The sequence below is a fragment of the Pipistrellus hanaki genome (genome assembly GCF_964339955.1).
Source record: "Pipistrellus hanaki genome assembly, chromosome: 5".
In the NCBI taxonomy this organism is placed as follows: domain Eukaryota; kingdom Metazoa; phylum Chordata; class Mammalia; order Chiroptera; family Vespertilionidae; genus Pipistrellus; species Pipistrellus hanaki.
Genome location: NC_140507.1, coordinates 3,168,112 through 3,184,987, shown reverse-complemented (window position 1 = coordinate 3,184,987; position 16,876 = coordinate 3,168,112). Strand labels below are relative to the sequence as shown.

The window sequence follows — 16,876 nt, the reverse complement described above, 5'->3', positions numbered from 1 at the left end:
CCGGTCAGCCAAGGGGAGACGCAGGAGCCAGAGGGGCCCAGCAGGCCTGGCGCCAGCCAGCAGCCGCCTCCCCGCAGGACGCTCTGTCTGCTCCTTCCTGACCCCACCAGCCTCCTTCACCCACTCTCCATCCACCCTGGACGGCCTCACCTGCCTCCTCTCTGAGCCCAGCCCCGGCCTCTCCCCGCTCAGTGACCTCAGCGTCTGCGGGCAGAGGCTGCGTTAGCTTCTGAGGGCGCGTAACGCATGGCCGTGAACCTGGTGGCGGAGAACACACAGATTCACCCTCTCACAGTGCAGGAGGCCTGCAGCCCGAGAGCCAGGTGCGGGCAGGCCGGCCCCTCCTGGAGGCTCCCAAGCAGACCCGTGCCTCTGCCCTCTCCCGCCTCCGGTGGGAGCGAGGGAGCCCGGGACGGTCCGGCCCGCCATCAGCTGGTTGGGTGATGCTCGGTAGGTCGCTGGGCCTCTGAGGGCAGCTCCTCACCCAGAAGCCGTGAGGATGCTCTGCAGAGGGAGCCGCAGGAGGGGAGGCAGGGCCGTGGCACGGGCACACCTCCTGGCAGCGGCAGGCCCTTGGACGGACGGGATTTTGTTCCTCACGCCCATCCCTCTCCCTCTCCTCTCACTTGGCCGTTTTGTTCACTGTCTCTCTTCTCTGGAACAGCTCCTTGAGGTGCACCAGTTTCCAGGGTATGAGTCCCGGCTTTTCTTGCGTTCTCAGAGCTGTGCAGCCAGCACCACAGCGGACCTGAGGACATTTTCACCGCCCTCCCCCCCCAAACCCTGTAGCCTTTAGCTGTCACCCCGCAATCCCCACTTCCCAGGTGGCCACCAACCTGCTGCCTTCCTATCTCTGTGGTCTCGCCTGTTCTGTTCACCCTAAATGCCCGCTCCTCTGCACCCGCTCCTTCGGGCTGTTTGAGGTTCTCTCTCCTCTACTGCCCCTGCCTCCCTGTGCTCCCTCTCCCCTGCTTGGCGTTTTCCTTCCCTCTGTCTCCCCCTCCCCGCCCCTCCATCGCCCCACTTCTCCTTCTCCGCACACTGGGACTAGATGGCGGCTCCTGGCCGTTGGCCGGCCCTGGTGGGTACTCCAGGCCGAGGCCACGTCCTGCACCCGGTGCCCGCGCCCCGTCCCTGCCTCCATCCCCGGGGGCCTCAGAATGCCTGCCCCCAGGCCTGCAGGGCCTGCTCTACACAGCGCGGGCAGGGCCACGGCTCCCACAAGGAGCTCATCCTTTTCATCTCTCTCTCTTCAGAGGTGTGGGCAGTGGGACCCCCCCCTCAGAGGGTGTGGGCAGGGACCCCCCCTGAGAGGGCATTGGGAGAGGGGGAGCAGAGGGAGAGGCGGTGGGCAGCCTTTCACAGCCTCAGAAATCAAGGAGAATAAACCATGACCCCCCAGGAGTCACCTGCCAGGCAGAGAACCCCTCATTTACCCCCAGGGGACTGGGCCTTTCAAGCCAGACCCACCCTCCGCTGGCTCCCTGCAGACCCTCCGCCCTGCCCTTTCCCACCTGCTCTTTCTTCTGCTCTTTCTGACTCAGACCTGCTGGGGCCTGCTGTGGGGCTGCCTGCCGGGGCTGGGACCAGAGGGGAGGAGAGAGGAGGAGAGGGGAGAGGGGAGGGGAGCTGTGCTTCCAGGCCATTGCCAGGCGCTCTGTACCCTAAGAAAAGGTGCTCCAGGTAAACCAACGAGGAGGCGGCCAGCTGTCCAGGGAACCGGCCCCAGGGCTGGAGGCCAGAAGCAACTCTGGGCTCAGTCCTGAAACCCCAGGGCCAGGAGCAGCTGCAGACACGGGGATGTGAATCCCATGTCGTTTTTCACAAAATGCCTTTCTTCTAGTCATGCCCCACCCCCTCTCTCACACACACACTTCAAAAACACAGGTGGCCGGCCGGATTCCGCCCACAGGCTATCGTCTGCCACCCCCTGGTGTAAAAGAAAGAGATGGTGCCAATGCCAGCCCCAGCACTTGCTGGCTGTGGCTTTGGGCAGGTGGCTCGCCCTCTCTGAGCCTCAGCTTGCTCATTTTGCAAAATGGGAACAAGAAAGCCTCTCTGTGAAGACTGCGAGGGGCTTGGCACCAGTTTGTCCAAAGCCCGGGGCCCTGCTCCTGAGCCTGGTATCCCCCATCGGAAAATGGCAGGCTTGGATCAGACTCGAGAGACCACTCCCACACTAATTAGATAGAAATGCTGAGGAGGGAGCGAAATCAGGCCAAGCCTCCAGCTGTGTCTGTCAGGAATCACCGGGCCGGGCCGTGGAGAACGTGGTTCTCATACTAATGAGCCGCTCCGAGGGAGGGAGGAGGCAAATCCCGAGAACGCGTCCTTGTCACGATCCGAGCGGGGAGGCAGGGACCAGGGGCGGGAGGGGCGCAGACTGGGCGAGGGACGGGGCTGCGCGCGGAGCCTGGCCTGGCCCGTGGGGCCTGGGTCCCTCCGCCCTCTGCCGCCAGCTGGCCATGTGGCTTTGAGAAGAGACCGCTCTGGGAGCCTGGGTGCCTGGCTCCCCAGAGAGCTGAGCCTTGGGGCCGTCACTGCCCCTGCAGCCGCTGCAATGAGTCCCTGGTGCTCAGCCTCGGTGACACTGTTCACCAATCTGCAAGGGCTGTTCCCGGCAACAAGGGGGACGGGGACCGTGCGCCTGACCCCACTGGGCACTGCAGGGTGTCCACAGCCCGGGGCGCTCCTGGGGTGTGAGGTCGCTGGCGGGCGGTGGGGTGGCAGAAGCCTCCGTATTGTGTGAAATTCCACTGCTCTTTGCCGTCCTCCACATTGTTGGTATTTGAAGCATCCCTGCTTTGGCATCGCCACACAGAGAACATTCTGTTTCTTTCCGACTATTTCCCTAGAAACGAAGGTTCTGGAAAGAGTTACAGGTCAGAGGGGAGGGACATTGTCAGCCTTCCTTGCACTTTGCTCAGGACCTGGCGTCTGAGTGCTGGCCGGTCACTCACTGCACCAGCAGCACCATTCAGGGCCCGCACGAGCCCCGCCCTCCGGAGCTCCAGGCCGGCCCCAGGTGGGACCCCCAGTGTCCAGGGAGGTGCACCCGGGAGGCCCCCAATCCGGTTCCCTTTAGGAGCCCAGAACGCCCTGACCCGCACCTCGATTTTCCTTGTCAAAGGGAGAGAAGAAAAGGGGATTAATGCCTGTGACTGCTACTGATTGCTTTCAGCGAAGTCCCGGGAGTTGTGGGAAGCCTTTTCCTGATAAATTTCATCTTATTTGTCACGCGCATAGCGATGTTTGCTGAGCACGTGCAGGAAACTGGCCCAGCCTGCTCTGACCCTTGCTACTGAAGAGAGAGAGAGAGAGAGAGGAAGAGAGAGAGAGAGAGAGAGAGAGAGAGAGAGAGAGCGCGCGCGAGCGCTCCACCTTATGGGCTTACGATTGGCTGAGGTCCCTGCCCATCATACGTACCCAAGGCCCGCCCCTTCCAAGCAGATGCCGGCCCAGGCAAACCCTGTGTTGACTCGCAGAAAACGAGAAGTCCACAAAAAAGTACTTTCACGTTCGATCATCTGCATGCTGGGCAGTGTGTTGGTTTGTGGCAGGAAACAGAGGTTGATGAAGATAACACTGGCCGGGCTGGGGCAGTGGCGTCCTGACATGTTCACCTGGTGGTCCTGGCTGGCCCCGGGGCCGGAGAGAGCCACCCCTCACTGTCCTCCACTCCCCCTCCTCCCGGAGGACGGGCTTCCCGGGAACCTCGCTCCCAGGCGCTGGTGACCGTGACCCCGTGTTGTTGGGCACGGGACGAGCCAGGGTTCGGGGACCAGCCCAGACCTCACTGCAGCCTCTCACCTGCCAGGTGTTGGTGACGCTGTGCCCGCCGCGGGAAACAGGGAGGGGGCGGCCGAGGAGACCTCTTAGAGCACATGTGTCAAACACAAGGCCCGCGGGCCAAATCCAGCCCGCCAGGCCTTGCAATGTGGCCCGCACCGCGCTGTCATCACTGCACTCCGCTGTCAGTTTATGACATTGTCAGTTTATGACTGTTCAGTAAACCATTCGGCCCGCGATTTAGGCTGGATTTTAGATTTTGGCCCCTTCTCTGATTGAGTTCGACACCCCTATCTTAGAGTTTCAAACCATTCCCTTCTCCCGTCTCATCTTGGCTTCCACATCCCTCCCCCTGCAATGATCCCCCTTTCACAGACAAGGTCCCTGCCCATCGTACCTGCCCATGGCCCGCCCCTTCCACGCAGACGCTGGCCCAGGCAGGCCCTGTGTTGACTCCCAGAAAACGAGGAGAAGTCCATGAAAGAGAACTTTCACGTTTGATCGTCTGCATGCTGGGCAGCCTGTTGGTTTGTGGGAGGAAACAGAGGTTGATGAAGATAACACTGGCGGGCTGGGGCAGGGAGATGGAGTTGGCGGAGACCCACACCCAGGAAACCTCACACTTTCTCCCAATCATGGCTGGGGCTCCAAGGTGTTGGCTGAAATGGCACCGTCCCAAGGGTGGGGGTGGGGGTGGGGGGAGAGGCTGGGGGTTCCCCCGTGAGACTCTCCGGGCTAGCAGCAATGGGAAGGCGGCTCGGAAAATAAAGCCTCCTGCGTGGGACACACGCACGGCTGAGGGCTGCAGAGCGGCGGTGGGATCCGGGGAAGCAGAAGACGGAAAGTCACTGTCTGAGCAGATGTGTCGGGTTTTTCATTCACTAGTTCACATGACTGAGCACCGACTGTAAACCTGGATAGTGGGTAGAAGATGAGAGGTCCAGGCCTGCCTTTCGTGTGGGAGACAGACAGACTGACGCTTAACGGAGGAGGTAAGCACCTCTGCCGAGGCCGAGGCTCCGGGAGGGAGTCCCATCCCGGGAGACCTCAGACACGGCTTTCCTCAGGAGCTGATGCCTCAGCGGTCTTGACACCAAAGCAGAAGTTGAACAGCCAGAAAAGTGAGTGAATGAATGAATGATTGAATGAGTGAAGGCCTTTCCAGCACTGGGAACAGCCTGTGCCGTGGGGCAAACACAGGAAGAGCAGAGGAGCGTGTGCATGCGGTGCTTCTGCGTGTTCGGGAGTCTGTACTGTCAGTGCTACAGGGTGAGGGACAGGGCACTGGCGTTCGCTGCCTGTGGTCCTTACAGCGGTCCCATGAGGGCGCTGTCACTAACATGTCCTAGCGGAGACCAGGCTCTCCACAGAGTGGCTCTCAGACTGGGTCCTGACCCCTGCTGGCGAGACGGAGTATAACAGCCTCGACATGAAAAGATGAGATTCAGTTATTCGGGATGCTGTCAGTCAGGACGCTGTTGACTGCCCTCTGCATAGTCAATTAAAGGAGACGGGCTGGCAGAGAGAAGGAATTGGCCCATAAACCTGGAGAGATCAAGAGCAGCTTCAAGCATGGCTGGATCGAATACTTAATTGTCATTAGAAATGCTTCTTTCTCCAGCTCTCAACTCAATTTCACACTGTGGTGGCTTCACTCTCAGGCAGGGCGTCCCCAGGGTGCCACCAGCACGCCACGCTGACGCCGTACCATTGTAATGGCCCCGTGGAAAATGGGTCCCTTCCCTACTGCTTCAACACAGGTTTCAGGCTTCCCTCTCACTGTCTGGGAGGGGCCGTGTGTGTACCCTCAAACCCACACGTGGGGCCAAGGCAGAGAATAAGAGGTCAACCCCACCTCACCCACAGACTATGAGTGCGAAGGTGGATCCCAATGGAACATCCAGGTGCTGTTCCCCAGAGGGGGGCGGAATGGATGGGGAGGAGGGGGGAGAAAGTGACAGGTGTTTCCCACAGGCACATGTGGGGTGGCAGACACCGTATTCTGTGCTCTTCTAGAATCCCTTAGCTTCAAGTGTCAGGGCTCAGGGCAAAGATGGACCATGAAGGGGCCCAGCCATCTTAAACCTACCCCCATCTCTAGAGGTGTAGAAGGTAATAAAGTCTACACAATGTGGGGAGCCAGCGCAGGTCTCATCCCAGCTCTCACTCGGCCTGGATGGCAAGCTAAGCAGAGGAGGAGGGGCTCCATGCCACCGGACTTAAGTCAAATAAAGTTAAACTAGAGGCCTATTGCACAATAGTCGTGCAAGAATAGGCCCCTGGCTTCACTTGCAGCTGCCCAGGAGCCGGTATGTCCCCACTCCCAGGCCACCTCTTTATTCTTAATGTTGGTAACTCGTGTTTTTTTGTCTGGAGCATCACTCCAGTAGCTCCCTCTGCTGCACCCCTTCCCTTCAAAGCAGGTTTCACTCAGCTCTGTGTCTGCGTATGCAAATTAACCTCCATCTTGGTTGGGTTAATTTGCATACTCACTCTGATTGGCTTCGGCATAGCAAAGTGATGCATGTTTCTCTTTTATTAGGTAAGATATGTGTGTTACAAAAATTTCATAACAAGGTGAAATTCCATATGGTAAGGAGGAAAAAGAATGAGGGGGGGGAAGGCAATTTAAGACAAAGCAAGGAAAAATAACGGGAAATTTGAGAAAAGGTGGGGCAAATATAAAACTCAAAATCACGTTGAAGAAATCTGTCAGGATAGATTAGTAATCACAGTACCTGTAAATGGAACAAGCTGGCCAATAGGGGTAAATATGAGGGTCAGACTTGATATTTTATATCCAATCTAATATTTTTTACAAGAGCGAGACATGAGGAGATAAAAATGTTGAAAGTACAAGGAAGGAAAAATAAGATAAACTAGGCAAATACTAGCCAAAAGAACTCCATGTAGCTAGATTCATATCAGACAAGATGAACAGAAAGCAAAAAGTATCCCTCAAGATTAAGATTGTCATCATATTTTTAAAGAGATTCAATTCACCAGAAAGATAACTTACATATACCAAATAAACTGGCTTCAAAACTATGTAAAGTAAAATTGATAGAACTATTGGGTCGGCAACTAAGTAATTGCGGGTTTCACACATATATGGCTTCAGTTGAATTTTTAGGTTTGCAGACGTAGTACAAATGTAAAACACATTTTGTATTTGATAGTTGGCTATTCAGCTGTTAATCAGTAAAAAAAGTTTTTTGATCAGTTTTGTAGTTTTTGTTTGGCGTTCGTTGAAAAATGGAAAATCAAAAGGAACATTTTCGTCATATTTTGCTTTTTTATTTCCGCAAGGGAAAAACGCATCACAAGCTCATAAAAAGTTATGTGCTGTTTATGGTGACGAAGCCTTAAAAGAACGGCAGTGTCAAAATTGGTTTGCCAAATTTCGTTCTGGTGATTTTTCACTCAAAGATGAAAGACGCTCTGGTCGTCCAGTTGAAGTTGATGACGCCCTAATCAAAGCAATAATCAATTCGGACTGTCACAGTACAACATGTGAGATTGCAGAGAAGCTTCATGTATCACATACATGCATTGAAAATCACTTAAAACAACTTGGCTATGTTCAAAAACTCGATACATGGGTTCCTCACGAACTGAAAGAATCACAGTTAACGCAACGCATTAGCAGCTGCGATTTGCTAAAGAAACGTAATGAAAATGATCCATTTTTAAAACGACTGATAACTGGCGATGAAAAATGGGTTGTTTACAACAATATCAAGCGGAAAAGATCGTGGAGCAGGCCAGGTGAACCAACTCAAACAACATCAAAAGCTGATATTCATCAAAAGAAGGTTTTGTTATCAGTTTGGTGGGATTACAAAGGAATTGTCTACTTTGAACTCTTACCACCCAACCGAATGATCAATTCTGATGTCTACATTGAACAACTAACGAAATTAAACAATGCAGTTGAAGAAAAGCGGCCCGAATTGACAAATCGAAAAGGTGTTGTATTCCATCATGACAATGCAAGGCCACACACATCTTTGGTCACTCGGCAAAAATTAATGGAGCTTGGTTGGGATGTTTTGCCACATCCACCATATAGTCCTGACCTTGCACCATCTGATTACTTTTTGTTTCGATCTTTACAAAACTCCTTGAATGGTAAAAATTTCAATAATGATGATGATGTCAAATCGTACCTGATTCAGATTTTTGCTAATAAAAAACAGAAGTTTTTTGAACGTGGGATTATGATGCTGCCTGAAAGATGGCAAAAGGTCATTGATCAAAATGGGCAATACATTAAAGAATAAAGTTATTTAGTTCCATGAAAAAATTGTCTTTGATTTTCTTTAAAAAATCCGCAATTACTTAGCTGCCGACCCAATACACAGAGAAGTTAACCATCAATGCCACAAATACAGAATATTAAGAACGAAAGGGCAATATTATTTAGGATGTTATAGAGATTAAGAATGGTAAGATCGATTTTATCCCCAAACAAGAGAACACTCAGATACTGGGAACAAATTCCTAGCAAAAGAGGGTTTTCCAAACCTGACTTGAGAAGAAACAGAAAAGCTGATTGGTCCTCTCAGCATTAGAAAGAAATGAAATGAATGGAATGCCAGCAGCACTTGGCTTTACAAAGCAGTTCCACCCAACCCTCAAGGAGCAGCTCATTCCAGTCCTGACAAACACTATCAGAGGAGAGAAAAAGGGAAGGTTGGCCACTTATGTGATGAGGACACTCTGGTGTAGATTCAAAAGCAAGCATGAGAAGGGAAATGGTAAAAAACCAAAGACAACTCCGATATCCCTCAACAGGGGGTGGATAAACTGGAGTATCTATATATATAAAAGCCTAAGTGACTGTTATAACTGGTCGACCGACCGACCGACTGATTGACCAGGGGACAGATGCTCAATGGAGGAGCTTCCTCCTGGTGGTCAATGTATCCCCACAGCCAACCTCCCATGGTCCCTCCCCCCACCAGCTGGCTCCTATCAGCCCTGATTGGGCCGGCTGAACTGGATGAGAGAGCCCCACTCGGCTCTAATCACCAACCAGGCCGAGGAACCCCACTCATGCACAAATTCGTGCACCAGGTCTCTAGTATCCACATACAGTGGTGCCTCGCATAAAGAACGCCTTGCACAGCGAACGCTGCACACAACGAACTTCATTTCATGATTCATACAACGAACTTTATTTCACACAACGAAGTCGCCCGAGCTTCCAGGATCGCTGCCGATGTATTGCATCCTTCCGCGCAGGCACTGCAGGCAGTCGTTAGTCACTGCGCTTAACTTAAGCACGTATCGCGGCAATCGTTCTTCATTACGAATTAAATCACGCACGTATCACGGCAGTCGTCCTTTTAAGTTAAACTCAATATTTTTTTTATATCATGGCTTCTAAAAAAAGCAGGAAAGTGATTTCTGTTGAAATGAAACAGGAAATGTATCTAAATAAAAATAATAACAAAAAATTTATCTTTTTTTTATGTCATCTTAGCATATTTTATGCTACAGAACGAATTATTTTTTTTAACATGTATTGTTATGGGAAAACGCGTTTCACATAACGAACTTTTCGCATAACAAACTTGCTCCTAGAACGAATTAAGTTCGTTGTGTGAGGCACCACTGTAATGGGATCCTTCACAACAGTGAAGATGAACCATAGATTCACACGTGGCACAGTCTAATCTCATAAATCTGACATTAAGCAACCACCATCACCACGGTAGCTACAGAAGAAGTCATGAAACATGATAGCATGTCTATAAAAGTAAAAGGCAGCCAGAACAACACCATATATTGTTTAGAGAAACATAAATGTTTGCTGGAACAAGTCGAAGGCTAGTAAAGTTGTGTTTCTCAACCAGAGAGGTGGTTACTCCTGCATCCATTTAACATTCTTTCATTTTCTCTAAACTGTGTGTATGTGTTTTTATAGTCTCTGGATATATTGATATGAGTGAATTTCATTTAAAAATATTTAATGGTGAAATTGACATGTAGCTAAAAGTATGCCTGAGTAGAGGAGTTGAGATGTTTATTTTGTTTTGTTAACTGCTATGCTCTGTATTTTATCATGAACATGAGATATTTCCATAGTAATCCCATTTTAAGTGATTTTTTATTCAGCCCTTTAGGAGAAGGAAGGTATTTATTTCCTAGCTTAGAGCTAGCCTTTCTTTGATGATTTTGTTCATTTCAGTGAAAGTCACTTTATCAGAGCCACAGGCTAGATCTGGAATATTGCCCCAAGGTAGATACCTACCGGCCCGCGTGATCAAATATGTACACTGTACAATGCCTCTGGGCCAGAGGTATGACCTTGAGGTGCAGGGAGGCTGGGTGTGCTGGGGGAGGAGAGCTGGGCCTCCAGCATTTGAAGGACGCATGGGTGTTCGCTGTGGCCGTGTCCTTGTTCACAAAGCCTTGCAAAGTCAGGCATTCACAGCCACAGCTCCCACCTGAGGGACCCCGAGGAGAAGTTCTCCCTCCCTCCCTGCAGGAGGGAGAAGGAACCGTGAGCCTCACAGATAATGGCTGGAGCGGAGGCAGAATGAGCTTCATGGGGCATCCCGAGGACAAGAGATTGGTCCAGGACCACGGGAGAGACGGCTCCTTTGACTGACAGTGGACAAGGAAAGCTACCGCTCCAGCCTAGGCAGGGAAGTGAGAAACGAGGCAGAATTTATGCCTTAGAGCTGAAGCCAGGCCCTGCCCTGCTCTGGAGCTGCAGATCTGCCCAAAAGAATCCCCAGGGACCCCACGTCTAGCTCAGCTTCTGTCTGAGCCAGGGTCGGGCTGGCGTGGCCGGGCACTGTGACAGGGCTCTCCAAACAACCGTCGTTCGCAAACCCGCTCTCGGTCCAGCTCATCGTCCTCCCCCTCCTGCGTTACACTCACTTAGATGTCTGCACCAGCTCTCTGTTTTCGCTGAAAGACATTTATAAGAAACCTTTATATCGTCACCATAAATGGGAATGCAGTGTCGTGTGTGGAAAATGATGCAATAACTCAAGACTGTCATCAGTTTGGCCAGATCCAACTGCCGGAGCAAAGCTCCCAGCCTGGGCCGTGCCCTCAGCCTGGGCCGTGCCCCCAGCCTGGGCCGTGCCCCCAGCCGGGGCCGTGCCCTCAGCCGGGGCCGTGCCCCCAGCCTGGGCCGTGCCCCCAGCCTGGGCCGTGCCCCCAGCCTGGGCCGTGCTCTCTGTCACAAAGGCAGAGGCGGGTGTGAGGGGCTGAAACCCAGGAGCCTGGCTGAGCCGTTGCCCCCGACCCCACAGGGCTGGCCATAGGGATGAGGAAGGGACCTGAGGGAACGTCGCTGAAGGGAAAGCAGGTCTGCCACCCACATCCTAGCGGGCAGCGGGGCGGAGGAGCTCCGGGTGCCCACAAGGAAGGAAGGGAGGTTCTCTGTTTCCAAAACGTATGTCAAATACTTTGGGGGGGAGGGGAAACTGTCCTGCCAAGCATGGGCTCACGCATCTTCAGTGGCCTCAGCTTCTGTCAGATTGGCATTAGCTGAGGACCTACTGAGTGCCAGCCACATTGCAGGGTTTGGAGGGCAAGCCTCTGGCCTCCGGGGAGCAGACATCCTAATGGAGAGAGAGTCGCTCACAACTGACTTGGATGCAAATCTCGGTGCCACATTCTCCCCACCTTCCCGCAGCTCATGTGAAGCATGCTGTGGGTGTTCAGGAATCCTGCCCTGAAGATTCAGAAACACCGAACATCAACTGGGCTCCTACTCTGAGCCAGACTTTAGGACACTTAATCCTTTCAATAATTAGAAAGGTATAAAGGACATTTGTAAAGGCATATATCTATATATACTGAGTGGCCAGATGATGATGATCTCTGAACGCATAATCATCTGGCCACTCAGTGTATATCCCATATAATAAAAGGCTAATATGCAAGTTGTCCCCTCGACCAGGAGTTCCACCAGCAGGCAGGCCGGCCAACCGCCCATGTCCCCTCTCCCTGGCCAGGCTGGCCAGACCCCACCCATGCACGAATTCATGCACTGGGCCTCTAATATATATAAACCAAGTGGCCAGGTTATCATGCATTCAGAGATCATAATAATCTGGCCCATCCGTGTATATAAAAGGCTAATATGCAAAGTGTCCCCTTGGGAGACCGGGAGTTCAATCGCTCGCTGTGATGTGTGCTGACCACCACAGGGCGGTGTGGAATGAAGGAAGGCCTCAGCCAGCAGCCAGCAGCCAGCAGCCAGGCAAGGAAGGTCCCGGCTGGCAGCTGGAAGGCCCCAATCAGCCCTAGGGACCCTACCTGTGCACAGAATCATGCACCGGGCCTCTAGTGTTATATATAAAGGTAGTTAACCTCACATACCTCATATACATAAGGGCTTAAGTCACTTGACTAAGGGCACACAGGATGTTACCGTGTTTCCCCGAAAATAAGACATCCTCCGAAAATAAGACCCAGTGCATGGAAAGATAAGACATCCCCTGAAAATAAGACCTAGCGCAACTTTGGGAGAAAAAATTAATATAAGACACTGTCTTATTTTCGGGGAAACAGGGTTAGAAGCAGATTTGGGATCTGATAGCAGGTGTCTAGAATGCTCCCACTGTGGGCTGAGGGAGGAAGTTACCATTGTACATGGGGGTCTGGCCCCCTTCCCACCCCATCCTTCTTGGGCCTGGCCTAGAAGAAGCACAGGCCTTGCTCAGTGGTCACTGCAGCCCTGTCCTGTGCTTGTGTCTCCTCAGGGAGCCTGCTCTGTCCTGCGCCGTGAGCTCCAGCAACCTCCTGAGCTGCTGCAAGGGTCTGTGGGGACGCCGGTTCCTGCAGAGACGCGGGGGAGGCCCCTCGGAGCAGCCGCCGAGGACACCACCCTCCCAGGCCGCCTAGACCCGGCCCAGGACACCGAAGATACTGCTCCCGTCACCACGATGGGACTCCCGGACCCCTAAGGGCCCGGCGGCCCCCTCAGCGACTCCCTGAGCTCACCCTGGGTGCCGGGGCCACAGGCCCTGTCTGTGCTCAGCGTCCCAGAGAGGAATGTGTCCAGACTTCTCGGAGCCCAAGCTCAAAAGCGGTGCTGGCCCCGGGTCCTGAGCAGAGATAGGGGGCATGTGGGATGTGTGCACGTGTGTGCACAGGTGTGAACATGCCCTCTGGGCACAGCAGAGGGTGTTGCCATAAAGTGCTAGCCTCTGGCTCCCTGTGGGTGCTGCAGGAGAAAGGGAGGGAAGGGAAGGATGGGGAAAGGAGGAAATTCGTCTTCAGTGACACCTGCTGTGTGGGAGGTACTTCACCTACAATGAACTCCCATAATCCTTACCACCTGGGACAAGGCTCACTGTCCCTGCTTCACAGAGGTGGAAACTGAGGCTCAGAGAAGCTCGGGGCCCACCCAAGGCCACACAGCTAGAATGTGCGCCTGGCTCATAGGAGGCACTGGTAAAACAGTTGCCGATGGAATGAATGAATGAATGAATGAATGAACGAACGAACGAATGAAGGAACGAACGGGAGGATGGTGAAAAGCCAGGCCTCATGCCCACACTCTCTAGTCACTACACCACACTGCCTCTTGGGAGAGAGATCAAGATGTTTCCTTGACTGAGCCCGCCGGGAGGCTCGGACCAGAGCCGGGTCCCCCTGCTGCAGCAGGAGCAGCCTTGCAGGGGAAGGGTGCGGGCATCAGGGAGGGAGGGGGGAAGCTGAGGGGATGCGATAGACATGAGCAGAGGAGTTGACCCCCCAGCACCCTCTGCTGGGATGCATGACCTTGGCCAAGTCAGGGGACCCCTGAGCATCTCTGCTCCTCTGTCCGGAGGGAAGCGCCCTGTCCTGTGTCTAGGGTGCTGACAGCTGCAGGGAGGTGGGGGTGTCCGTGGACTCTCCTCGCTGACCACTGCCCCTCTGAGCCCACTCTTCCCCTCATTCCCAGACCCCGTCCTGGTGTCCCCGCCCTGCTCACCATGCCTTTCAGTCCCCCTGCCGCCCCCTGTCCTCTCCCGGCCCTCAGTGTGGCTGCTCCCCAGCCTCCTCCTCTCACGGAGACTTCTCTCCTTCTGTGACCTCGTCTACAGACTCACCCCCGAGCAGATCTGTGTCTGGAGCCCAGGCTTCTTGGGAGCATTCTCACTGCTGCCTCCACAGCGCCTCACCTGGCTGTTTGAAGGCACCTCACCCTGAGCGTGTCCAGACTACCCTTGACCTTTCTCCCAGCACCTGCTCCTCTCCCAGGGTTCCCCTTCTCAGACTTGGAAGGCCGAGGCTCAGTCCTATCATTCTCTGCCCCTGCCCTGTCATCGCTCCATCCCCTGCGTCAGGACCGTGGGATGGCTCTGGACAGCCCTCAGCATTCCCCACGCCCTCCCTCCAGCCCACGTCCCACCCGCAGTCACAAGCGCAAATGCAACTGTCTACCACAGTGGTTGGCAAACCACGGCTCGCGAGCCACATGCGGCTCTCGAGCCGCGGTTTGCCGCTCTGCTGACTAATGAGTTTGCCGACCACTGGTCTATCGCATGGCCCACCTTTCGGTCCACGCACAGCTGTTTCCGCTGAAATGCTCTTCCTGACCTTCCGGCCACACCCTCGGCTGAAGGCGCTTCTGGGGGAAGTCTCCCGACCCTCCCTGCAGCCAGGCTGAGCCCCCCCGGCGTGTCCTGGAAGGCCGCTGGCGTGTGGCGATACGTGGCTCTCTGTGGTTCCTGGCCCTGTGCGCTCAGGCGGTCACGGGTTCTGCCTGTGTCTGTTTTGTTGTTGTTGTTGTTGTTGTTTTAATGTTTTCATTGATGTCAGGGAGGAAGGGAGAGGGAGAGAGAGACAGAAACATCAATGATGAGAGACCATCATTGACCAGCAGCCTCCTGCACGCCCCCTGTTGGGGATGGAGCCCACAACCTGACCATGCGCCCTGACTGGGAATCAAACTGTGACCTCCTGGTTCGTGGCCACTGAGCCCCGCACAGGGCTGCCTGTGTCTGTTGGCCACTGTATGTCTAGACCCTGGAAGACTGCTGGGCACACAGTAGGAGCTTTAAGCAGCTTATCTGCCCACCAGCTCATGAGAAGGCATGGTTTTCCCCGATGGCCGCAGTCATCCTGTCTCTTAGCCGGATTCCTGCCGGGAGCCCCAGAACCCCTCCTTGGGAGTTTCCCCCGGAGCCTAAGGCAGGGGGAGCTCTACGTCATGGCCAGATAGCTAGAGGCATAAGGCTTGTCTGGCTCATTACAGAGACAGCTGGTCAGGCCGAGGGCAAGGTGTCCACACACCACCTGCCACCACAGCTGCCCCGCCCTTCTGGGGGCCCCTCGGAAGTGGGGTGCAGGCTGCGGGAGTGGGGCACAGGCTGCCTGGAGTAGGAACATCTGTGGTAGTCCCCAAACCCACACTCTGTGTCCCCTCCGTGTTCCAATAGAGCCGTTGAAATGGATGCTGCCTTGCACTTTTATTTCTTAACTCCCTGGCGAGGAGATACTCCCAGACTTGTCTTCGGTGCCTCTGGGTTTAGAGAAGGAGTGATGATCAGATGCTGGAGTGAAGGGTGCCTTGGAAATTGCCCTAAAAAGTGGAGGAGTTCTCAGGAAACCAGGTTTCATCTGAAAACGCCCATCAGAAAGGAGAGACGAGCTGGCGGGAAGAATCTGGCCTCCGTGCTCCTCACCTGGTGAGCCAGGAGCGGGCGGTGCTCCGTGTCTGCGGGAGGGGCCGTCTCGGAAGGTGTCGGCTTCGGCGGGGCCTTTGTTAAGCGGGAGAGAGGCAGCTTTGAAGGGGAAAACCTGTCCGTCAGAGAGGCCTGCAGTCGGAGCAGGTGGGGAGGTGCAGGGAAGAAACCAGGTCAAGGAAAACGCATGGATTCTGTGCAAGGACCGCCTTCCCGAGGCAGAGTGACGGGCCTGGAAAATGCAGGGCGGGAGCTGGCCAGAGTCAAGGTCACCGTTTGACAGCCACACCTTCAGCAGCGAGCAGGGTCCCCTGGGGTGGCAGGGACGCTAAAGACACATGGCAATGGATTTGCACAGGAGGCGGGGTGGGGTGGGGGGGTGTGGGGGACTGTGTGCACCACAGGGAAAGCTTACAGGAGCTGGTCTCCCCGAGTTCTAATGTGTTTCCGGCGGGAAGAGGCGCAGTGGGGGGCAGGCCTGGGGAAGGGAGGCGGCAGATTGATGGAGCCAATGGCTGGTGCTAAGCAGCTCCGAGTGCCCTGAGTGGAACCCTGGGTGCAATGAATCCGGGAGCATTTCTCGGGCACCCAGCCACGACGGGGAGCCGGGGACCACGATTTCCAGCGTCCCGTCCCAGCCGTTGAGGATGGCACCGGCGGGAAGTGGGAGAGAAGTAGTAGGCTAAGGGGACATGGCGGGGAGGGGCAGGGGCGGGGCCGGAGAGGGGTCACCACCAGGAGCCCCACCCCGAAAGCAGGCTCCTCCCATGTGCAGGGAACCGACCTCCCTGCCCCCAGACAGCGGGAACCTGAACACTGCCAGGGCTCAGGGAAGGCCGGGCACAGGGGCGGGGGCGGGGGCCACGGAGGGCGGAGGGCGGAAGCCAGGAGCAGCGTGTGGAGGATGGAGGGTGGAGGGCGCGGGCCACAGCAGCCATGGGCTTCTAACGGCAGGTGCTCGGGGCCCACGGGGAGCCGGTCTGAGTTTAAGCTCAGGGTAGAAGCGTGGTGGGTGGGTGGCGGGGGTGCCCAGTAGCCCGGATGGACAGATCCATTTGGAACCCCATCTCGGCTACAGGGCTGCAGCTCACCCTCACTTAGCGCCCCCATCTGGACCCGGGGAGGAAGGCTTCCTCCTTCATTGTCCTTGTGAGGGAGCTCCTTCCGGCCACCCACGCAGGAATCTCCCGCCAGAATTCCCAAGTCCCATCAGAACGCCAGTCTTTTCAGCAATGCCGGTCCTTTCAGGAGCCTTCCCCAGTCACCAACAGCCGCAGGGGGACTGGGCGGAGGCCCGGGCCCCGCCAGCAGCCCTGTGGGGCCCATAATTCATTGTTTCGGAGGTCCCTGCAAATGCCGGTGCCACCTCCCTGACCTCCCGTTTGGGGTCACACAGCACAACATGCTTCTCACGCCCCGAGATGCCCCTGTGGGAGCCAGGA

At 54.9% G+C, this 16,876-nt stretch overlaps 1 protein-coding gene across 3 annotated transcripts in view; it reads left to right on the top strand.

Annotated features, from left to right (window-relative positions):
- The window catches only part of HRH2 (histamine receptor H2), a 30,782-nt gene extending 17,387 nt beyond the window's left edge, over positions 1-13,395 (top strand). For 2 of the 3 annotated variants that reach the window (XM_084886188.1, XM_084886189.1), the window contains exon 3: positions 12,522-13,395. In XM_084886188.1, coding sequence (XP_084742314.1) covers positions 12,522-12,663 — 142 coding nt within the window. In that variant the 3' untranslated portion in view covers positions 12,664-13,395. Of the gene's footprint in view, positions 1-4,674; positions 4,782-12,521 lie in introns of all 3 variants that reach the window. The other variant, XR_014795205.1, reaches the window with a different exon arrangement.
- The last annotated feature ends 3,481 nt before the right edge of the window (positions 13,396-16,876 follow it).